The sequence below is a fragment of the Neopsephotus bourkii genome, unplaced genomic scaffold, assembly GCF_033783945.1.
Source record: "Neopsephotus bourkii isolate Nb327-2 ecotype Australia unplaced genomic scaffold, CSIRO-AGI_Nbou_v1 NB_1250, whole genome shotgun sequence".
Classification (NCBI taxonomy): Eukaryota; Metazoa; Chordata; class Aves; order Psittaciformes; family Psittacidae; genus Neopsephotus; species Neopsephotus bourkii.
This window is the reverse complement of record NW_026901735.1, coordinates 1,073,708-1,098,963: the sequence shown is the minus strand read 5'-3', so window position 1 is coordinate 1,098,963 and position 25,256 is coordinate 1,073,708. Positions and strand designations below refer to the sequence as shown.

Here is a 25,256-nt window from a genome sequence, read left to right as displayed (position 1 = left end):
TGATGGCAGAAGTGCGTCATTCAGCTGTGAGCTGTTCAGGTTTCCATACAAAACATAGTTTCCTGCTCGGACAACAGTTGTGAATTTATGCTAATCCAAACCTGGCGTTTCTCAGGCTATTCAGTCAAATGAATGCTTTGGAGCTCAAATGTGTGTGCCATAAGAACACCTTATAGAGAAAACAGCTACCTGGAGGAGTTGTAGTTAGCACTGAAAGAACTTTAGGGCAGAAGGTCCTCACCTTTCAGTGCGAATATGTTCTCTAGCACAAAAAAGAACTAATGAAGAGAAAAAAGAACTAATGAAGAGAAAAAAGGAAGTGGAAAGCTCGAAGTGCATGCCTTTAACAAGAAAGCAAATAAGGAGGGAACAAAAGAGATAAAAGAACAGGTTAAAATCAGCAAAAAACCTCTTTGGTTGCAGAAAACAGGGTTTGCAGTGGCTTAGTACAAGATGATCCCTTAATTTTTTTACTTTTCCTTTTGAAAGATGTAAGTGCCCCTGGAATTTAAGAAGGGAGGGTAGTTTTATAGCTATTACAGAGCAGGATGAAAGGCACATTACCCACTAAGGTTTTGTCCTCCTTGAAGCCTCTGGCCACTATCAGAGACAAGATTATTGCACCAGATAGGTGGACCGCAGCCTAATCCAGTTTGGCGTGTATTTCCCTGTGACACATGCAGACGCTGCCACAGAGAGGAGACTGGTATATCCTGCTCCGAGCGTGCTGTGTCTGCATTTGCCCTCTCTGACTTGAGAAAGCCATGTGTCTGACTTGCCAAGTGTGAACAGGAAGCTTTCCTGGGTGAGTGCCCTTTGCTTTTACAGAGATAAGTATTTACCGAGGGGCAGGGAGGGGAGTCTTAGACTGTTAGTGTGGCTGCAGTAATCACCACTCCCACCACCCCATTCCAAACAAAGATATCCAAAGATGGGATTTCAGGGAAATGACTCTAAAGAAGATTTTGCTGCTTAGAGCTGTGCCAGCAGTCAGGGACTTTTCAAAGACTAGTTTGCAGTAGAATGAAAACCACCTTCCACAGTCCTACAGTTACTGTTTAGATCAGCAAAACCCATACAGTTGTTTTAAGGATCTGCAAGGAGGGACAGCACCGGAGCTAGCCTCATGAGACATCATGAAAGGACAGTGACCAAGAAAGGTACCAAAAGGGGGACAACAAGAGAGGAGGAGGTGGCAGATGCTGCAGCAGATGCACTGCAGCACGGAATAGGTGGTGGCAAGGGAGGCTGAGAAGGGACAGGGAGCCACAGAGTCTGCCTGAACATGCATGAAAGTGCAAAATGGGAGACACTAAAAACGAGAGTGGCAAGCACAAGGCGAAGGAAATAGGAATGTGATAAGGGCAGTAGTAGCCTGTTCAATTAAAAAGGATTCAGCTGACATCATGCAGGAGATTTCCATCCCACGCAGAGGAATGGTGATGACATCCCCAGCATTACGATGTAAGGATGAGGGGTGGAGACGCCGTGTCTCCCTGTCAGGAGGCACTGAGCGTGCCTGGGAGAGGGCAGGGGCCTCTCCAGGAGCCTGGAGTCCCACCTGCACTGGAGGCAGCATGACACATGGCTGCCTGTCCAGGTCCAGGCTCATTCTACCCACTGGCATTTTGAGTTGCTGGCATTTGTGTTGAAGTAACTCTGAAAGATCCCAACGAAGGATTATGCAAGTCTATTCAATTCTGGAAAACCTGAGAGACCCACTGTCCCCACCCAGCGAACTTTATCTTCCATGTCTATACAATATGCCGTAGGAAGAAGGCAGAAAGTAAGGCAAGGAGAGATTTGGTTGTGCTTTGACTAATTAATCAAGTGAAATTCTCAACACCACTTTCTGGACTGGTGAACAGTTATTAGCCATTATGGCTGAAAAGCCTAGGCTCTGATGGTCAAACAAGGAAGGACAGTTATCATGCCCATGACTGGTTATGCAAGATGGACTTGTGCAATTCATCATCTCAATGTCCCAGTGTTTCACTATATTTCATGTGCAAATAATTTGATATCCAAAAGTCACCTGGGGTTGTACGGTTTTTCCTGGCATTCAGTATATCTTACTTTCTGGAAAGTCTAAGCACAAGCACATTGAGAGCACTGCATCTTCACTTTGAATAACAGAAGCAGCCTTTTGGGAGAAAGAGTAAAGGTAACAGATTTTCTCTTCATCCAAATTTCCCCTTTCCAAATGAGGGATTACAAACACAAAGGTCAGTAAAATTGGTTTGCACTGAAACAAGTTATGTGTTGACTGTTACAGGCCTGAGAAAGGGTCACACATACATGCTCTTCAGAATAAGACATCAAAGTGGGATAGCCCCATTCCTGCAAAGAGGCATGTCCTTAACCTGTACTCCAGCAGCATTATGTCATGTACAAGGTCAGGCAAGCACATTCCTTGGGGAGGTTCTTCCCTGTCAGCGATCTCACGTTCCACACTAGTTTGGGCAGAGGAGCTATTCACATCCATGTATTTTTTAAACAACTTTATTAAACAGTTTATATGCATTTCACTTCTGCCTACCCTCTCCTCTTTCCTTCTGTTTTTCTGCATGTGGACACCCACATGTTAAAAGAACTGAATCTTGAAGGCCTGCTTTTAGTTCAGAAGGCTGGGCAGATTGACTTTCCTGAAGTCTAGAGCCAGACTGGACTGACATGTAGGCAGAATACTGAATCTAGAGACCCTGCGTGATTCAGAGGAGGGTTTCAAAGCTTCCAAAACTATCTGGATGGCAATGACTTCAGTAGAGAAACAATTCAGCGGAGAAAAGGGGTGCCCAACGAGTTACTGAGTGAGCTTTCTGTCATCCTAAGGAATCCTTTAATGCTCAAAGCTCAAAAGGGTTTATGAATATTATCTACTCAAAACAAAAGAGAAGGTGAGCAGCTCTCTTCCATGAAATATGCACATGCTGCAAATGCTCATCTGGGTTATAAATGCCTCTTTTAAAGCACCAAGGAACTTTTATTTCCTTGGTTGCCATCTAGTGGAAACTCTGCTGTCTGCATTGCATTACGCATAATAGCATTTCCATCTCGGAGCCCATTGGGCTGTGCAGATGATGGTACCATTGAAAAGAGGGTCAATTTACCACGCATGTTTTGTGCTTTCTAAATTAAAGCAAGGTCTTGCTAGGTCAAGCGATTACACAGTAAGTAGCAGAACAGGACACGTATTTCTCTTCACTGAGCACTATATGGTACTAGCAAGAGGTGATGTATCAGGATAGAAGGGCTCAGGTCATAGATATATTCATGATGGGCAGTTACTGTGCAAATGGCCTGGTGCCAGCTAGGTGGAAACCACATTCTAGGTCAATATGAATATATCTCAGGTGTATTTTCTTCACTTGGGACAACTGTATTGAACAGTTTAATGTTGTACTGTTTGAAGTTATAATAACTGCAGTGTGTTGCTGAAACAATGGGGTTATATATGGAAAAAATGCTATTGATTTTCTCAACTCACAGCTTGAGTTACCTGTGCCATTCCTTTGGGGTATCACGAGTCTCTGTAAGATGTTCTTTGAAAACATGGTGAAATGACAATTCCAATTCCTGAAAAGTGCCAGAATAATTCATTTTTGAGAGTGTTCGTTCATGTGGAGACACCACGGTGCTGGCTAAACTCCTGTGATGTATTTTCTTGCATCTTCCATGTATTTCCTTCCTTTGCTTTCCTTGAAGAATTTTATTATATTACACACACATAGTCCTTGAGAAAGCAGCTATGTTTCCAGCATTGCTCTATGCTTCCTTATATTGAAGTCCTGCCAGTGCCAAGCATTTTGGCACCAAATTAGTGTACCCACACCATGTGCTTGTATCTACTTGTCTCTCCCTTTCTCATCAGCAATAATTCACTCAATTTCCTTCCTGAGGAGGACAAGATTTCTCTTGCTGCCATCCTGATGTGCTTCACGTAGGGTGATTCAAGCCTTGCTGAAGCAATGCATGTTATTCAGGGGAGCCAGTGGTGATGTTGGAAAGCAAACAAAACCTCACTGTTCAGAAGCCTTGAGACATTATGAGCATCAGCAGCCCATACAGACAACTGATGGCAATTAGCCTCAGTACTGAAAAAAAATGGTTCTCTTTTGCCTTTAAGTAAAAATGTATGCCAAGAATTTCTAGAAATTTCCCAGATAATTTGCATAACTGAAAGCTTTTTGTAACTGCCCATGTCACTAAATTTCTGTCAGGGAAATTACATCAATTGGTAGATCTTGCCTAGTAATAAAGGAAGCTTATCTTTAGGACACGTGTTTTTAATATCATCTTTTTCTGCATAGGAAAACAGTATTGCTGAGGAGAAAAGCAAAAGTTCTGTCGAAAAAGCTTTGTTAATGTTTTTCCTTCTTCCTTTTTCTTCTTTTGAAACAAAGATATGCAGAGCCTTGAGAAGCTGCTGAGGGATGCAGTAATATATGGGCAGCCTCGAAGCCACCGAGCATGGAGAAAAATTATCATCCTCGTGGAGGGCATTTACAGGTATGTTTGTGCTTTAGAAACGTGAGTACTTGTTATCATTTCTGATGACACAATGAGTTATTGAGTGAAGTGGGCTTTGACTTTGAGAGAAATCTTAATGACAGTGGACATTCAAACATTCTGTGATCTTATGTTGATTTCCATTACATCAGTTTGAGCCTTGGATCCTGCAGCTCCAGATAGATCCTGTGTATTGTTCTGAATGATGATTTAGCAAGTCATCATGGAGTGGGAGATGTACTGTGAGAGCAATCCAGACCATCAGCTGGTGTATGTTGTCACAGCTGTGATAAAATCCATGGAGCTGTAGTAGGTGAGGAGTTTTGTTAAATGAGTAAGCTGAGTTTTCTAGAGTTGTTTGTTGTGCACAGGCAGATCAAAAGACAGCTACTCAGAATTAATTAAGTTCTGCATGCCCAGTTCTTACCGAGTTTTTGGAATCTAAAAACTCAAGCTGAACATAGGCCAAGTGATATCAGCACCTTTCTAGTAATTAGTGTCAGCTCTAATGGACTTGCAGTTTAACAGGAAAAACAATTAAAAGATTGGCTTTCAAGGAATTATCTAGCTCGAGTCCCTGGAGGAATTTGAATGAGAGAAGTGCCTTTGATAACCCATCAGATAATATAATCATCAATAATACCATGTAATTATAGAGCATCCTAAGTCAGATAGCTCCGGTTAACTAGTGTGGTGCATCTTACACCCAATCAGGATGACAAACCATCACTAGAGTTGGGCAGCAAAGCAGAGGCACCAGCCAGTCTCACCATCCTGGGATTCATCCTGGCAATCACTCAAGGCAGGCTGCTGGAGAGGCAACCATGGGGCTGGTGGATGGCACAGAGCAGGAACCTCTGGTGGACAAGCAGCTGGAATGGGAAGAGGTAGAGGTCATTAAGAGAAGGGAAGGGCTAAAGAAGCAAGGATCTGGACAGTGAGAGGGTTTGCAGAGATCTAGACAAGGATACTGTGGCAATGGCAAGAGGTGGGGGTAGGAGAAGGGTGGTTTGGGAAGTAGTGACATCTGCACCAGAGAAAAGGGAACCAGAACGATTCCTTCACAGGATGTGACATGGTTTATGAAAGCAATATTAGGCTTTATATGTAGGGATCATGTCAAGTGTTGCTGAAATACAGCTGGTCTTGGATGGGCAGTGGTTTATGCCATTTTATTGAGAAATTCTAGCACAGTTGAGCTGATTAGCTTTTTTTCATAAGGAATCCTACTACAATCTCTTGTCATCACAACTTCATAGTTCTCAGTGCTTTCCTTTCACTTAACATTTTCCATCTGTAAAGAGAGCAAATCAGTCCTTATCTAAACACCTGTCACTCAGAGCTGAAACAGGTCAGCAGCACATCAGCTGATCCAAAGCAGGCTGAACCTCTCCTTTCAACCAGAATAAACAGAGCAAAACTGCAAATAAACATAGCTTGGTACTACTAAAGGAAAACTCAGATTTAAGGACTTTGATCGTGCAGAAATTAAGTGGACCACCAACATTTTACTGACAAATGTTCCCATCAGTCACACGGCCTGCAGAAAATGCTCCAGCTGCTGAGCTTCACTCACTTTTAAATCCTTTACCCCGGATATTGACCACCAGAGAGCAAGAACATAGACTGTTGACACAGAAGCATAGAACAGTCTGAGCACTGGGAGAAACCCACTGTCAGATATTTGCAACTATAATAACTATAACTGTATTTCAAGGCCAGGTAGGCCAGAGTCTTTGGTGACATGATTTAGTGTGTGGTGCCCATGGCAGGGGGGTTGGAACTAGGTGATCTTGAGATCCTTTCCAACCCTAACTATTCTATGATTCTATGATTTCCAGATGTACGTTTGATATAGAGTTTCCTTTTCCTCTCTAGTTTTGCAGTTCATTTTCAAAGATTTCATTCTCAAAATTTCAAAGATAGAACACAGAATAAAAATATGTTAAATCCCTGAGAACCTCGCTAAAACTGAACCATGAAGGTCCTTCAGCCCCATAAGGGCTAAATAATGTTAAGACCACTCATGCCCTGAGTGTCTATGCTTGTGAAAGGCATGAACTAAAAGAAAAACAAAGCTCAGGTCTCCAATAGTCTCCCATTGGAAACTGGCTGCAGCAGTAGCTAGGCTGGTTGGTTGTTTTGTTGGTTGGTTGTTTTCATGGTGTAAGCAGATCACAAGTTGAAGATTGTAGTTTGGTTGCAAAGCAAGTCTGCTCTGACTGGAGGGAGAATACCACCACACCCCATCGTGCTGTGTCCTGGCATCACTGCCAACCCGAGATGCACGCAGCTGATCTTTGCTTATAGCATTACTGGCAAAAGGCTTAGGCCATGCAGTCTAATTCAGCAAGTAGCTAATAACATTTCATATACGAAAGAAAATATTAGAAATGCTCCCCTTTTTTTTTTTTTTTTAATGTGTGCATGTTCTTTCTTTTCTTGGCCCATGAGTTTTGAAAGAGGCTAAAATTTTCCAGCCCCACATTGGCTAACGCTATTTTCCTTCAAGGTTTGCCAGATGCCGAATTAACATCCATCCAGAGGGTTTAAGGGGAGGCAGAGTGTTGTTAATATATGCTTCTTACAATAGTTAATCCTGCTTGCTTTCTTTTTTTTTACCTTAAAGGGCTTAAGTTATGCTTCAGGGACAACTAATACAGAATTGAAATAAGTTGGTCAGAACTATTATCCAAGTTAAAATACCTTGGACTTGCAAGCATGGCTTGGCAAATTTTGTCAGAAATGCTTTTTCCAGAGATGTAGAAAAAACATTAAACTTTATTTTTTTCCTTCTTAAAAAAAAAAATATTACTATATGGGACACCATGGTCTTAGTATGATGAAGTTGATGGTATGGAAAAAGAAATTGCCTTCTGTTTCCATTAGGAGTAGTGAAAGTGTTTACACTGCGCACAAGCCTGGACTTACCAGCTGGCAGAATTTGAAAAGGGTCGTTGTTAGCCAACATGAGCATTTTTGGAAATCAGCTTTGTTTTTGAAACCAAAAGCCACAGATTTTGCTTGGTTACAACTGAAGGCAGAATTGGCCCCTTGACTTGGGAAGCTCTCAGGCTACATATCAAATAAATAGTGATATGTTTGTTTGCTTTTTAATGTTTCTATTATCTTAAAAAGAAAAAAGTCATCAGGAGTAATTGTAACTACTAGTGAAAGCTGGTTCTTAACTTGGACTGCCCTAGGAGCAAATATATTCCGTTTGCATTCCAAGCTGAGAGAGATCATCTAGCTATCAATCTTCAGCATAAAAAGCATGAACAAGTTCTGGCAGTGTCCAGGGCACAAGTTAAAATGACTTGCAAAATCACATTTCTATTATTTAAATTTCCAGTTAATGTTTTCTTGGCTTCTACCATTTCCAGTTCAGGATTTATCAGTTACTGTGTTCTGATACGGTTTGTGGTAGGCTTCTGCTCTCTTGCACACATATTTAACTAGGAGTCAGATAGGCCAAGACTCAGGGCAGGAGTTCTGGGGCACCAGAAACTGATCAAAACCAATTGGTTTTCATTTGTTTTTTCCCTGCTTTCAATTTAATTTGGGTATTTTCCCTTCCAGCTAAGAAAATAGCTCTCTGATAAGTTAGATATTGTCCAGTGCCTGTTCACGTGCATTAGAAGTTCCTTGGGATTCAGTACCATAGGAAATTTATCAGGGCTATTTTTTATTTCCTGAGATTAAGTGACTGGACTTCCAGAAAAGAATGGGGTAACATGTAATGTCTTTGGCCAGGAACCAGCATTAAAGGTTAACATTTCTATCATTTCAGTATATGGGCTTATATTTGAGAGCAGGGTTGGAAGATTTCCTTACAACTATTGCCCTGAACTACAAAATAGAGATTGCTCTATGAATGTGCAAGGTTTATGTAAGAAAACAATACCTAAAGTAAACATTAACATGGAATGCATACATCTTGGGAGTAACAAGTCAAGAAAGGAAGGATTTTCCCAATTAGAAACTAGCCTGAAAGGAGAACAGAGTTTTAAAATGTTGAAAGGATAGTGGTGCTGTAAGACATGTTTAGAGGCACTGAGTGATGCAAATAGGAAGAAAATAATGGGTTGAATACCAGTAAATTATTTTCCTGACAGACAAAAAATGAATCTGTGGTACCACAGTAGGATGTAGAAAACTCTTTTTCCCAAGAAGTTTCAAAAGAAACTGGACAAAACCCATCAACATCCTGTCAGGAGCAAGCCTGTGTTCCAAGCAAAGAGACCATCACAAGTGCACACTTCCTGTCTCTCACAGCACCTGGCTCCACAATTCATCAGGAAGAATCTCAGTGGTTTGGTAGGGATTGAATCAAGCTTCAAAACTCGGTGATGCCAAAATTTTGGATTACCTCCTCACGTCTGGAAGTAGATTCAAACTAAGTGTGTATTGAAGCAAGCTTTTGTGCCTGCCCACCAAACAAGGGAGATGAGGGTCAGCTGCATGTAGTTTTACATCCCTGCCACCAAGCTACAAAGACAGGTCCCAATAACACATAATGAGAACATCTGTCCTGGGCAGAGCCATCTTATGTTCATCTACATCCACCTTTTCTGATGTGCCCTGTGTACTTTAGCAGCTCTGGAAACAGATCAATAGCTTTGTAAAAGTGACACAACCAGACTGAGACAGAACAATTACAGTTCACTGCTGTTTCTCCGGTTTAAACTCAGTCAACATCAATATCTACTGAAGGATCCAGTAAACTTTCCATTTGGGCTACCCAAGGGGTTATGTGAAGTGAGCTTTATCTTGGAGCAATTCTAAACAGAGCAGCATCCATATCACAAACCATCTACCAGGGTCAAAATAGAGACCAAGAACAGAGCAGGCAGTGGAATTGCTCTCATCTCTGCCATCAGGAGGGCTGAGGCCTGTTTGAATGGCAGCACAGAAAGCATACACAAAGTCAACAGTGCTTTATCTACTCTATGGACACTTCAAGGCCATGTTAGGATCTCTGTCAACTATTGTAACATTTATGTCAGCTAGCATCTTTCAAGAGCAGTAAATCAACACTGAAACGGAATGCAAGTGCTTTCTTTTGCTAAATAGTTTAGAGTTCAAAGAGAATTCTCCTATTCACATGAGAAAGAAATGTTTCTCTGAGTTCTCTTAATGGTTAAGTCTTGCACTATCCATGTACCAGCTCTATGTATTCTGGGATTCAGCAACAACACAAATACTCAGGAAATCAATCTCTGTGTTTTTAATTTACTATTTTCACTCTTTTTTAAGATAAATGATCTTTCCCATCTGGAACTCCATGACCCACTAAACTTAATGACATCCATGTAAATGTAGAAAAAACTGCTGTTGTCCTTCTCTCCCTAGCTGATCTGCACAAGTACTGCTGGAAGGTAGAGAGTGGGGTACCTACTCACTTCCCTCTGTAGGGATGCTCCATGGCACCACTATCACTCTGGCCATATAGCCACCCTATAGGCTGACCAGACACAGCTGAAAGCTGCCATCTCCAGCACACACGATGCTGCCTAAGCACACCACTGGCTCAGGATCATCTTTAGCTGACTAAGCTTTGACTCTGGGGTATGTGAGAACTGTGGGCTCTGTCTTTGTATTCATCAGGAAAATAGCTGTAGTGGTTCATGTTGCTTCTCACCCAGCTGCCAAGTGCCACCTGGGAGAAGTGAGAAAGACCAGTCTTTGGAAGCTTGCAGCACAAGCCCACCATCCTTTACTGCAAGAAACCATGGTGCCAAAGTACAGCCCCAGAGCTGCCTCTTTGTATGGCTGGGCAAGACAAAAGGGCAAGATTTATCGACAGTCACTGGACAGTCAAAAACATGCCTCCAGGCACACACAATCAGGCTCTCTGGACCTCCCCATATGAACAGCACAGGCAGCCCTTGTCCATGGCTGCTCCCCCGTGCTGTTCTGTAAGACAAATGGAGACTCGCCTATGGGCAGGTCTCCTTCAAAACTGGAGACCAAGCTGAAGACCAAAGGATGAAGAATAACTAAAATTGGTAAAGATTTCCTAAGTGCTAAAAGAACATCCTGCTCCTTTTGTGGTACCAAACTTCCAGCTGCATGGTGTAGCTTAGAGTGGCAATAAAACAATCTGTGAAAGCCATTGGCCTGCAATCTAAAAATTGCCAAAAGGTTTCGTTGGTTGCACTGCTCTTTTGTACAATTTGGGAACAAATTCGATGTTTCTGCTTTCTCTTGTAGCATTTGCAATTGGATAGACCTTAGTCGCAGGCCTTAGTCATGGCGCACTGGTTTTCCTGGCACACAGTGCACTCATTTTGTGTTCGATAGGAAGTATTGAGCATTTAAAAACCTGCTCACTAGAGCTAGTGGAAGAGAACATGTTTAACTCATTATGAAATGAATACTGAGTGCATCAGAGCATCTCCAAGCATAGCTGTAGTCATCTCAGAAAGACTTTCAAGACATAATAGACTTCACAGCGACACTATTGATACTTCATTTTATGAGATTACAGTGTATTTCTCATTTATCTCCCTGGGTTTCATTTTGCTGTACACCTCTTCTGTGTTTTCTAACTTACTGATGTGATTGCCAGCAATACAAAAGATTTATTACTTTTTCTTATTTCTACAGATCTCAATACAACATTAGTTCAACTTCAGAATATTTCCTATTTTTGCACAGCTGTAAAAAAGTAAAAGGAAAAAGAAAGAAAACATTTTTCTTTTTGAATATTAGGTAGCAGGCTACATCTAAAAAGCACATATTAGGACAATTGGCAAGAGCGGATTTGAGCTCCCTTTTCTAGTCCCTGGTTCTGTCCACTCTGAAGACTGCTTACAGTTTTAGCATATTCCTTGGGTTTCATGTGGCCCATCTCTTCCATATGCTAGACCCAATTCCTCTGCACCAGAGTAATTTGCTCTAGAGTTGTTACCCCCAAATATTACCACAGTAGCTGACGATGAAGTAAGCAAGGACCAGACCAAATTACAGGGGTTCTGTATAGCTCATTACAATATTTGTTTGGTAATGAATTGCAGTGCTGCTTTGGGGAGTATCTCCCCCTTGTTTTATACCTTTCCTTCTCTTTTGTGGAATGCTGAAAGTTTGCAGATGTTCAACACCTTTTTGACTGATGTTGATTGAATTCTAAAACTCACCTGCAGATGGGAAAGCCTTGCAACTTTTCTTTGGACTGCAAATACAAATTGAGGTTCCAGAATATCTTTCTTGGACTATGGCAGTTAATGACTATATTTTCTGGTGGTATCTTAAAGAGAAAGTACAGGATTTGAGTTCATCCACAATTCTCTTCATCCACAGCATGGAAGGGTCCATTGTGCGCCTGCCAGAGATAGTCTCCTTAAAGAAGAAATACAAAGCCTACCTCTACTTGGACGAAGCTCACAGCATTGGTGCAGTGGGAGCAACGGGCCGAGGAGTTGTGGAGTACTTCGGTATGAATCCTGATGATGTTGATGTATTAATGGGAACGTTCACAAAGAGCTTTGGCGCAGCTGGAGGATACATAGCTGGCAAAAAGGTAAAAGGAAAACACATTTTAACATCAGGGAGGGAAAGCGGGAAGCATCGTCTTATATTTATGATGTGTTTCGTTTCATCTTCTTATTAGGTATCATTATCTTTTTTGCACAGACTGCTTTACAGGAGCACTATTCTAAAGTTAGTACCATTTTTGTCTGGATCCCAAATGCGCATCAGTTAGACTTTCTTATTTTTGTCTCCTATTCATATTATGTAATTTGCTTGGGTCGGGTATTTCTGTGCCATCCTGATGATTGTTGTTTGTCTTGGAAATGTTTAGACACATTGTGGTTGGCTAAATATACTTCACTACATTAATTTGAATGCAGATTGCTCATTACTTTGTTTCACATTTGCAAAGAGTGTGCGGAGCAGCAAGGAGAAATTAAAGCCACAGCTTCATCCACTGATATTAAAATTCCTAAACCGTTGTGGATTGTCATAGTTGCATTTTTTAGGAGGATGGAGAAAGAGGGTTACTGAGGGCCTTTTGCAATAGTAAAATCCATGTCCTCAGTTGCTCTGCATACATTAGCAAAACAACCTCTTGCCAACAACAGATGTCAACAAAAAGTAGAGCACTGGGGGTGTACAAGAAGAGAAAGCGTAATCAGCACCATTGTGAAATGTCATCAGCTTTGTTGCTTGACAGAGATATCAAGTGGTTGCTGATTATTTACCCTTTTCATACCCTGCTGAATGTATTTCTTAAGTAGTTTGCTGAATGAGTAGGAAGCCTGTTTAGACAGCCCATATGGTTGTTGTCATGATAACATTAGTAAACTTAGCACTCGAGTAGAATAAAAGAGCTGTAAGAAGGTATAAAGTGTATGTTTCTTACTGTCTTTTTTGATTTTGCCCCTGGAAAACTTTAAACAGGCTATCATGATACATCAAGAATCAATTTTCTTTGTTTCCTTAGCTTCTTGAATCTGTATGTGAGGGTTTTACTCCCACCAAAGACTTTGTGACTAATGTAGCTGGAAATTACAGAAAGTGCACACCAGTGAAAAGCAGCCTAAAGTAATTAATCATCTAATCCTTGGCAGTTCTCTTAAATGAAAGTGGGTCACTCTTTTCACGCCTCTGTGTGTCACTAAGCTTTGCCTCACGTTTGCAGACCTTAGTAGCAGCTGCTCACCCAACACACTTAGCACTCCTACATTCATTTCTGCAGCCAAAAACTCACTGTGGCAGTGCTTATTCTGCAACAGCTACAGCAAGGAAGCCTTGTCAGCCCTTAGGATTACAATTGCAATATAGCAATGCATAACCTGTATAACATTAGGTAAATCTTTATCCTTAGCATGGGAGTTACTGCATAGACTCATGCAGCTTTTTTTGGCAATAATTTATGTTAGTCTTTAGGGGTTTTTTTTCTGGTGATATTTTTTATCAAAGCCAGTTTTCATTCAAGCCTCCTCCTTTCTCACTAACTTGCATTCAGCTTATAGTGTTGTAACTGTTACTCTGGTATTTTGTATTAGGAGGTATAAGCTGTCGTAATAATGATGGTCTTCATCAAGGGCTCAATTCCTACAGTGTCCGTTTATTCAGTGCTTTTTCTAGGAGCAGATTGTGCTCTCAGTTGTTAACAAGGAAATGTTAAAGCAATTATACCAACTCTAAGATGACTGCCCCTGCCACACTGATGGAAAGTTTCAATTGAAAGAAATTTACATGTTAACAGCCAAAGATAGATCCCAGTAAGGTTGTTTTTCCTGTCTTCTGGCAGAGGAAGTATACTAATGTCATGTAGGCTTTTCTTCATTCCTAGGGAGAAACCAAGCAGTATCTTAAGTGCAGCTGGTCATTGGCCTTTAAATGGTTTTGGCTCCTTTATAATAAGTCTTAGCACAGAAGTAAACATTATTCTACTCCAGACTTTTGTTTCAGCTGCAATTGCCCCACTTACATGGTAAAGTATTTGCACCTGCCTGATGTTTCTTCAGGCCATGTAGTAACAGTAGCAGCCAAGAAAGCAAACCAATAACGAGTGAAACATCCTCTTCCTTTCCCATGTTCTCACTCCGGCAGTAGTTAAGAGGCAGATCTGCTGTTTGGCCAGCTCAAAGCTCATTCATGCTTTGTTTTGCTTGTGTAAGGACCTTGTGGACTTTTTACGAACTCATTCTCACAGTGCTGTGTACGCCACATCTATGTGTCCACCCGTAGCAGAGCAAATCATCAGGGCAATGAAATGTCTCATGGGACAAGATGGAACAACACAAGGTAAGTCACCTTCTTTAACTTCATTGACTGCTACTGCATAGAGCATCTGCTGTGTACAGGGACATAAAAAATGTTATCCAGCAGCATAGTATGGTAATACAACACAAAGGCAGTACTTCTTACTGTAAGATTAATATCCAAATGATCATATTTCTAAGCACTATCAGCTCTCTTTTTCCATGCTCACTCACATAGAGCAGGAATTGAAATATTCTGGAATTCTGGCTCCATAGTTGCCAGCCCAATCTGCACCAACAAATAGAAGTACACAAATTGCCCTTGGAGTAGATTGTCTGCCTTTATAGGAGGGGTTCATAAGAGCATGGCTTCATTTATGGGTTAGATGCTGCCAGCTTAGCTTCTTTGTAAGTGTGAACCTTCAAAATGGCAAGCAACTCAAGCATGGGGCAGAATTTCAAAGCAGGTATTGTATGTTAATATTGTAGTATTAGAAGATGATTGTAATAATTCCTATCTCACTCAGGCATTAATGACGGTATCCTGAAGCTAGTGTTGAAGTACATTTTGTCCCAGAAGAATTGACTACTTGGTGTATTAGATTTATCTGTATTGCCCTCCTGAAGTTGGAGATGCAGCTACCATTCAGTCCTCTGTGTAACATGCTTTCTATGCAGCAAACAACAAAACAACTGTGTGAGAGATCTATCTGCTGCTGTTTCAGAGTGACACTGCTGTGTGCTCAGTGTTCTAGGACTTAAATCCCAACTCAGAGAAAAGCTGGTGCTTTGTGTAGTTTTTGTCAGGAAAACCTAAGAATTGTGTGACTGTGTAACATGCAGTGGGAGATGCGCATTCTGAATTGCAATCTCATTTTTACTGGTTCAGCAGCACTGTGCTGTGCTGTTCTATCTCACCTCTTGTAGGAGTAACAGAGGAATTCTGTATTAGTCCTCCATGATTGATGTGGCTAGGGTAAGGCTGGGGATGGAAAGGCAAAAAAGGCTATATGAGAGCAGGTAAGATGCTGATCTGCACTATTCTGCTGCAGTGCCCTAGAGGGCAGCTTCAAACCGTGACAGACACGAGGTTTATCACAGACGTTTATCACAGCCCTTCAGCGAGGCCAGAATTTACAAGACCCCAGTGTACAAAAGGAGGGATAGAGAATCCAGTCCCATTGCCAAATTCTGCCGAGCGCAATCACAAAGTGCAGCAGAACTCCAGTGCAATGTGTAAACAAGGAGGTCACGATCATAACAAATGATGCTTTTGTCATTTTGGCAGAGGAGTCAGTGTTACAGCTGTTTCCAGCTCGGAATTTGAAAGGTCAGGGTTGAGTGCGCTGATGTCTACATCCTGTTCAATCTAAAGGAGCAGCTCTGACATGTTTCTTCTACCCTGGGGACTAAGCCTGCAGCCTGTCCTGCTGTGCTGCTCGCTGCGCCAGCTATAGGAGATGCTTGCCGTCAGAGGGCGGTCTCAGTCTTACATTGAGCCTGCCCAGGAGTTAGATACTTGGGGCTCTCAGAGATGCCGCATGTAAAGTATTAAACACACAGAGCATTTCCAAACTTTCAAAGCCTCTTAAAAATGATCTTCATCTAGCGTGATTCTGCATGCAGTTCAGTGCAGGCTAATAGGAGAACTTGGTTCAAGAAGGAGCCTTTTAAGATGTGCGTGTCTGACTTAGGGCTGAGAGTTTGCAGCATTTTCTCTTCCAGAAGCATTGTTTAATGACACACTGTTTGTATTTCTGCACAAAATAAGTGCTTATTAAGTCTTCCGCAAATCCTTTATGAAATAAATTAGTGTGCTGTTATTTTTTAAGGATTTGCCTTGTAATACAAAATGCAAATGAACAGAAAAACAAACGAATAAATCATATATCACAACTTAGAGCATTGCACAAAGGCTAGGAAACCGGCTATGATGTGTAAAAATGTCTCTTGTCCTTCCGAGCCAGACTCATTATTTTAGTCTATTGGGTTTTCTTTCATGTGGGCCTCCCTTCATTAGGCTCTCTTGTGGACTACAAAAAAACCCCACAACCCAAAACACAGGAAAAAATGTTGTGCTGGACCACACTCCAGTGCTGCTTTGGCATCAGAGAGGGGAAGGTGGTGGCTTAGAAAGGAGGGGGGAACAGAAGGGAGAGAGCACTGTCTCTTCTTAGATATTTTTGTTTCCAAGGACAACAGCAGCTTTGGCTGAGTCCTTTTGGTCCACTCTCATAGGAAATGGTGAATCCTGCATGTGAGCCATTGTGCTATACAACAAGAGCTGTATAGCAGAGACACCTGGCAGAGGAGTTGCAAGTGAATCAGAATTGCCCCCAGGGTAGTATTGCACCCTTTGTTATCTGGAAGCTTGTTCAGTTGATAAAAGGAGTTTATTTTGCCATTTATTTCAAATGGCATCCTCTTCCTTATGGATGATGTGAGGAATCCTTTATAAGGAGATGTCCACTGACAGCTTGTCCTCTGGAGGGCGTTTCCAAAGGGCAAAAAGGAATGTTTTGGAAGAGAATGAAATTAGAGCTTGCTAAAAAGTTCCATGTTAACTGGAGGGTGCTTCTCGAAAAGAGTGTGAAATAATGGGACAACAAATCTGTTAACCCAGCATGTTCTTACAGCTGAATTTCGTGACTGAGTCCTTGGGAGATGAATAGAAAACTAAGAGAAGGAAAACTGATTTGGCCATTTAAACTGCTGCTCTGAAAACTCTTTATTCTATATTTTTTAGCACTTCGCACAGCATTCTCTTCTATTTTCCCAGGTAGCATGCTTTTACATTCCCTTCAGTTTCTTACTAGTTATTCTCCATTAACTTGTTAAGCAGCTGATCTAGAAAAGAACAGCACAAGTGGAATTATAGAGTAGGTAACACCGGAGACCAGAAATGCAGTGATAGTGCTTGTGTTTATCCTGGTGTGTATCCAATGGATTGGTCTCCCATATGTGCTTCCTCTATTTTCAATTAGTAAGAATATGGTTGTTTGGAAAAGGAATCAGGTTGTGTATTACCAGGACAGGATCAGTATTCTGGAGGCATGACTGCAGGATATGAACAGATGTTTATGGACACAGGGGGTACAGCTTCATTACAAGGAATAGGTTAGCACTTTAAATATAATTCTATAAAACCTTAACTGTTTAGATGGAAATTGTCCAGAGCAGGTGTCTGTTTCAGGCTACAGTTTTCTCATATAACAGGAAAGTTTCAGCCCTTCCACAGGGCTTTGATTATCTAGGGAGAAAAAAGGAGGGGAGGAAAAAAACAATTCCTAACAAAATCCTTTTCTCCTAAAGATCTTTGGTTTCTCCAGGCTTAGGGTGGAAGATTTTGACTGTGGCAGCCAGGTTTGTAATTTTTGCCACGTCTATGAGCTACCATCTGAGTCTTGTGATGGGGATGGACTCTTCATTAGGGACTGTAGTGATAGGGCAAGGGGTAACAGGTTAAAACCTAAACAGGGAAAGTTTAGATTGGATATAAGGAGGAAATTCTTTCCTGTTAGGGTGGTGGGGCACTGGAATAGGTTGCCCAGGGAAGCTGTGAATGCTCCACCCCTGGCAGTGTTCAAGGCCAGGTTGGGCAGAGCCTTGAGTGAGATGGTTTAGTGTGAGGTGTCCCTGCCCATGGCAGGGGGGCTTGGAACTGGATGATCTTAAGGTCCTTTCCAACCCTAACTATTCTATGATTCTGTTACGAATATATAAAAAAAATCTCTGTTTGAGATATATATTGACAAATCTGAAGGTGCACTGAGTGAAGGAGCATCTTCCAGCTCAGCTTGCAGGGGCAAGAACAGAGCATCCACCATCTGTAGCCTAGGCAGATGAGTGGGGCCCTGAGCACCTGCATCCATCCTGCACTGTCAGGCACTTAGGGAGGTGAATTAGGATGATTAAAGAGAGAAGACACTCTGACAAGCACAACAGGGATAACAAGTGGGTGATAAGGATGGAGACTAGGGCCAAAATGAGGTGCTGAGAAGACAGTCTGGAGACACTGTGAACAAATAGGGTCTTGTGTGGGGAAGGAGAGGAAGGACAAATGTGCCTGTAAGAAACTGTAGGAAACACACAACCCTCCAATCCAGTGCTAGTACCTGAGACACTCCTTGCTCATCTCTGCTGTGGAAGGGTCACAGCAAGATGTGTGCTTGCCTCCCTTTGCACTAGGAGACTCCAGTTTGGATGGGGGAGCTCCCATTTTGAAAGCCTTGCACTGACATAAGTAAAAAGATACAGAAAACACACGGTATCTCACAGAAAAACCATCTCTAAAGGTACAGGCATATCCCATAACAATATTTGTGATGGTTGTGAGACATTAACGTCATGATACTGTGACTGGAAGGATACTGCAGACCCCACAGACAGCTATTACAGTTTCCTTCTTTTGCCGTGTTTTCTGCTGTGACTTAAGAAAAATGAGGCACAAGAAATGATGGATTAGGAAAAGATGTTAATTCCCTCAAAACTGGACAGTTGTTTCTGCCGAGGAAAGAGGAGGAGGTTGGGGTCACTATGACCAAGTCCTTTGTTTCTTAAGTGACTATCAGAGGAGTCAGAAACTGACAAAAAATAGCAAATGTATTTCTATTTTCATGTGAAATCATATTTTTAGTAGAGTGCAAGTCCTGGTCTTTTTCAATGCCATGTTTTTTACAGCACACTGAAAATTGACAGCTTGCAGAACCAGACACATGTATTCTTGGTACCATAATGTCATAGATACTATCATAGTTCCTGTTATAGAGTTGTTCTAGTCTTCTGGCAGCTGTATTTGCTTTAGTAATGTCACAAGGCAGCAAGTTCCACAGTTCAGTACATGTAGTCTATTAAAAAAACCCTCATTTTATCCCTCTTAAGCCTTTGTGGCCTTTTCATCTCGAACATGTGCCTCCTCGTTTATTTGGAGATATGGGAAGCAGGAGTTCCCATGGCATTTACTCTTTATAATTCACAATATAGATATTCTCTCTATGTTCTCCTCGTGGCTTCTCATTACACCACTGGAGATACGTCAGGAAACTCAACAGCTGCTTTAGTGGTTTTATCCCCATGATGAGGCTGTAGTTGACTCAGAGTGTTTGGACCATGCACAGGTTTTCAAGTACTCTCACTTGCATGCAACACAGCCCCTCCAGCTGTGACCTTGAACCATTTTTTCCCCCTTTCTGTCTGAGAATACCAAAAGTGTGTTTTTACACCTAAGATGTGATAGGTAACAAACAGAACCCCTAGGCAGACAGAATTAAGAGTGCTGGAAAATCTAAAGCAATTTTCTTGATGACTAATAATAGATTATAGTGGTGTAAAAAGAGAACTGCAGCATTTGCAAAGGCCTCATTTGAATGTTTAACTCCTGGCAAACCATAATTCACCAACAGCAATAGCATTTCCCATGTTTTTATGGGATACTGAAATTTTCAAACCCTATCCTCAGGAACCTACTGCCCCTGTTATGTGAAAAGGTAATTCCTGAGGTGTTTCGGACAGACATTGTTTCTTTAAAATGTTCATTTACTTCTCCATTTGTGCCCATTGGTTTATCTCTTTGCAACTACTAGTTTTCATTTTTAGCCCACTTTGAGTTCTTGCATTTGAGCTCATCCGGTTTGTGAGAAGCTGCAGAACACTGCTTTCTGTTTCAGCTTGGCATTAAAAAGATCTGGTTTTAAAAGGTTCCTTTTTAAAGCATTTCCGTCTGCCTTCGATTTCTGCAGAACTGGAGGACCAGCTTCTTGAAATGCTCAACTTCCAACATTTTCCATTGCTATCGCTTAGCAGCCTTTTGAAAACTTTAGCTTTGCTGGTCAGGGTCCTCTGCAAACCCAAACCCCTTAGTTTCACATCAGTACAAGCTGGCCTAAGCCACCCCTGGTGCAAAGAAGAGTAGTCTTGCCCTCCTTTTTGCCTTTATCCTCTCCCTGTCCCCTTATTTGTGCCCCTTTTCCTCATGCCAAGTGTTAGTGTTCATGCAGCCATGCAATGAACTGAACCAGAGAACTGATCTAGCTGAAAAATAACCAATCTTCCCACAAATGGTTAGCCTACAGCCAAACTAGTTCCCTCAGCCAATCTACCATATGGCTACGTGAATCCCAGTGCCAGGACTTGAGCAACCCTTTTTGCAGCAAAATAAATCTGTGCCAGACTAAACTGATCATGAAACTATAGTTGTATGCTTTAATTCTGCAAGCCACTTAGTATTGGACCCCTTGAACCTGCTCAAAATGGCTTGCAGAACTGGTCATCCCTGAGTATATCTTTTTACTCTTCCTTCTCAAATTCTTATTTTGCTGTTTCATTTAGAAAGTACTGTTTCTCTTGGGTCCTCATCAAGCAGAATGCTTGAACCCTGGCTTAATTTTAAGTTAATATTCCAAACGGGTATGTGCTTACATTCAAAGCACTTAAGTGAATTTATTCCCTGTTTGCAGAACATTGGCTCTGTGACTAGGGCTCCCAGTCACTATGAGGGTGAAGGTGCTAATGACGATAACGTGCTGTCATGATTATTTGTCTAAGCTGAACGTCAGAGATGTTCTCCCAAGCATCGAATGATGAAGCAGAGCTAAATTCTGTCACCTTTACTCACCTGCCATGCAGTCCTCAACCTGAAGGAAGCCATACTTATCCACGAAGGGTCAGTTGATCTGAACAAGACAGGCTTTGGAGTAATAGTGTTTGCAGTGATTTGCAAGAGCTCTGAGAATTGACCAAATTCTACCTCATTTGAAGTCACTTTTTCCATGCACCAAGTTAAACCAGGGCTGTAGTCCTCTAGCAGACCTTATGCAGATTGTGTCCCCTGTATTCACAAGTAATATTAACTGCAGGCTGAGGAGGGATGTGATCAGACTTGGATGTGACTCATAGCCTGTCCCCCAGCAAAGAAAGTTATGCTTTCCCCAGGGACAGCAACACGCAGCTTCATGACACAGTCGCCTTTTAAGGGTGCCTTTGCTGACAGGATAGAGCATGAGCATCCCTCCTCCATTCCAGATGCTGCTTGCAGATGCCCAAGGAATCCAGTGCTGTTATCAGCCTGAGGAGCACAAAGGAAAGAAGTGCCTTTCCTAATGGTGTTTGGATCCCTGGCATTTCAGAAACACCTAATGTGATACAGATGGAGCAGTTGTGCACTGGCTTTCGGCAGGGGGACTGACGTGCCTTGTGATTAATCACCTGTGCTGGGAGTAAATAAGGTTTGGTCAAGGCTGGCTGCTCTGTCCCTGCTTTTGTGCAGGACACTGATTGCTTACATTATTTATCTGAATAGAGACAAGGTGGTGGGTAGGCAGAGCTGACTCATTCAAGAAATAAGGTAAAAATGACAGAATTTGTACAATTTTTCTCCTTTTTGCTTCAGCTGAAATTGCTGCTTTTTCTTCCTTTCATCTACTCTGGAAAGTGTATTGCAGCAGCTCACAGTTAAAATTGGACTGACTAAGTCCTTAAGGGCTTATTTAGCAGATGAATTAAGTTGAAATTACTAGGGTTTTAGTTAGCATTAGATTGTAGAAGAAAATGTCTTCACTTCTCCCTAATTCATAGCAAAGTTATTTTTTTATGAAGATTTTTTATCTGAGAACATATTTCCTTTAGGCACCCCAGTTTTATAGCACTCTATTTGTGATTTAATGCACATGGAGGTAAATGTGCATTACTTTTATAATGGAACCAGAGGGGAAAAAAAGAAAATCTGTCCATCTGCAACAGTTTAGTGGGGAAGAGCTATTGTTTCCCAAATTTCTTTTCAGCCTATGAAAGTTCACTTTTTACTATCTACTTCTTAGTAGAGGAGGGCAGGGAGTGGAGTCCTCCATCCAAGGAGCACAGATTGAAGAGGCACACTGACACCAGTGTGTAAATCTTTGATTGTGTAACTAATTACCTAGAAAGACCCTATGAAACAACATCTGGAGAAGATTAAAGCAGGTGGATTTCTGTCTTGAAGAGTCCAGTGCGTGCCAAAGGAAGTACAGCGTGGGATTATCTTTCCTGGGATAGGTTCAGGAAAAATAGCTCTCCTTCAATGAAAATACACCTGAGATCTTGATATGAAAGGCTACAAGTTGCTTATTCCTGTTTTCAATATTCTGAGTCAGAATTTCCAAAGGGTAGAAGCCTACAGGAAGAGTTCAAAGGTACAGCGTGTGTGCAGGAATTGAGCGCGGCCAGCTTCTCTGCTTATTAAAATCCTGCAGGAGCGAAAACCAGACATCTCTGGAAGAGGAAAACAAACTTTTGTTGCAGAGAGCTGATAGTTTTACTGCATCTTTTGCTGCCAAGATAAGGCCTTCAGCTGGCATAAATAGCAAAGCTCTACTGAAGTGCACAGAGCTGTGCCAGGTAACACCGGCCTGCGGTCAGGTCCTCAGATGTGTAGTGAGAATGTCTTCCTGCTGTTAAACTCCAGAGCAGGTCCAAAGCCATAGCCTGGCATGTGACAAAGCATCTACCAAGCCTCTTACTCTAAGCAGCTCTCTTAAATGTCTTGTTGCTTCGAAGAAATTATGAGCAAGCCTCTACCTTTTATCATTTCTCTTTCCCTTTTTTGTTTTTCCTTAAACTAAACCATATTCATTTTGAGCTATAAAGCCTTCGAAAAGCCTGCAGCAGTTAATGAGCTAAAAATGTGTGTCAAATAAAAATATAATCAACATTTTTCCCAGAGTTGCCAGCACCTTAGAACTTTGCAGTAAACCAAGTATTTTTAAAGCAGTGCAACAAATGTAAACTGTAAATTTGCCAGCAGTAGGTGATTGCAGATGCAGTAGATCTGTTTTTATTGTACTGTCCAGGTAATTAACCCTGTATTTCAACAAAATCCCAGTAAGCTGCTGTGTATTGCTGTGAGCTCCAAGCAGCATAAAGATAACTTAGAATTATAGAGTCATAAAACGGTTTGAATTGGAAGGGACCTTAAGATCATCCAGTTCCAACCTCCTCCTATGGGCAGGGATGCCTCCTGCTAGACCAGGTTGCTCTAGACACCGTTCAACCTGGCCCTAAATGCTGCCAGGGATGGGGCATTTACCACTTCTTTGGGCAGCCTGTTCCAGTGCCTCACCATCCTCAAAGAGTTCTTCCTTATGTGCAACCTAAATCTCTCCCGTTTCAGTTTGAACCCATCACCCCCTGTCCTGTTGCTACAGACCCTGATAAAGACTCCCTCTCTGACATCCTTGCAGGCCTCCTTCAGACACTGGAAGCTGCTCTGAGGTCTCCAAGCAGCTTCTCCAGGCTGAACAGCCCCGACTTTCTTTGCCTGTCAACTTGTAGAATTCAAGAAACATTCATCATTCAGTTTTCTCTCTTTCTGGCCCTTCTTATTTCAGCTAATAAAAAGATGTAGAGCTCTTACTAAGGTCATACTCAACCTTAGCTAAAGACTCTGGAGCATTAGTGGGCTTAGTTTTAATTAGCTAAGAGTCAGTTTTCCGTGTCCTGGATGGTTTCTCTGAACATTGGCTGTACTGTTGGTCCCATGTTTTATAGAATACAGCTATCTGGACATCCTGCATGCTGTGCTATAAGCTATTTGCATAGAATGTAAATCCTCAAGAATTTTGCAAACTAAGATTTTTTGAACCAATATATTACTGTCTAAGGACCTGATCCTCTTGTTAGTGCCATAGGGGTGAGTTCTTACAGTCAGATAGTTGCAGCTCTATTATTCTAGCTCAAGGGTCCAACTCCACAGATTTTCACTGAATAAATAATGAAGGATGCAAGATCACAGCCTCAAGAATCAAAGAAAAGAGTTCTTAAATGCAGTGCCTTTGGTTAAACATACCACAATGAAATTGGTATTTTGGACTAAGATCTGATTCTAAACTATTCACCACTCTTACAGTGATTTAATCTGCGGTGTGAGGGAAAAATGGGGCCAACAAGACCAAAATAAATATTTTTCTCAGATCTGCCCCTTATCTGACATTGGAGGGTCCCATAAAGGAACAAAAAGAGCGTTGAAATACAGTTACAAACTTTAGGGGGTTTATTGCTCTTATCAGGACAGCATATAAGATGCCTGTGTATATGATGTGCTTATGTGGTCTTTGACCACAAAACTTAACATGAGAAAGGAAAGTGTTGACACTTGGTAAAGAAATAGATTCCTCCCAGCCACCCACCCACAAACCCAGTGTGTGTAGCAATATGCTTTTTTTCCCTCCAGATATATGTGAGTGCTCTGATCTTTTATTTGGCTCTTTAATGCATCCCTGCAAATGAAATTACTATTCTGGGATGTTGCTAAAATGCTAAAGTGGTTCTTTTGCATCAAGCACTGGCTGGCTTGAAATTTGCTCCATAGGGATTCTTGAAAAGGGAATCCACCCCGTCACAAACTGGTTGAGGATATAGGTTTAGCAAGGGAAGACTGGAAAAGGAAGAGGAGTTTGACTTTAGGGGGATTGCCTGAAATTCATCTTTCAGCTCTAATGTTTCCTTCGCTGAATTCCCCCTCTTGCTTTGGAGTCTAAGTTTCCGGTCCCTAAAATAAGTAGAGACAAACTGATCGACTCTGGGCCATGTGCATATGGTTTGATAAATACCAAAGGGCCTGGAATCTTGCATGGCTGACACTTTGTTTCCAGCTTTGCGGTAAACAGCTGAATAGAAAGGAGAAGGCAGCAAGTCTCAAACTGCACTGGCGAAGAACATCTGCATTTGTGAAAACTTTCCCTAATTGCAAATCTAGTAGTTGCAAATGTTGTGGACTGAGAGCTTGGAAACTAGCTCAGGGCTGCTAAGATAGGAAGAAGTAGCACTGTTTTTTAGCCCCCAGCTCAGGTTATCCCCCCACCCTCCTCCTTGTAATTTGGGCACTCAGGAGGTGATAATAACATCTTCACAAATTCGGACAAGGGAAAAAGCATCTCTTTGGGCTTCAGACTCCTTATTCTGCAGTTCTTCTCTAACAGCCTTTCCTTGCCATCTCCCCTGCCCCCATTTCTCCTCCTCCTCAATGTTTCCTCCTGGTTCTTTGAGATCTACTACACCAAAAAT

The 25,256-nt window shown here is 41.8% G+C and overlaps 1 protein-coding gene across 2 annotated transcripts in view; it reads left to right on the top strand.

Moving 5' to 3' along the window:
• The window catches only part of SPTLC3 (serine palmitoyltransferase long chain base subunit 3), a 94,684-nt gene that overhangs the window by 63,014 nt on the left and 6,414 nt on the right, over positions 1 to 25,256 (top strand). For both annotated transcript variants that reach the window (XM_061364768.1, XM_061364767.1), the window contains exons 8-10: positions 4,404 to 4,509; positions 11,812 to 12,031; positions 14,139 to 14,265. In XM_061364768.1, the coding sequence (XP_061220752.1) occupies positions 4,404 to 4,509; positions 11,812 to 12,031; positions 14,139 to 14,265 (453 nt within the window). The remainder of the gene's footprint in view (positions 1 to 4,403; positions 4,510 to 11,811; positions 12,032 to 14,138; positions 14,266 to 25,256) is intronic.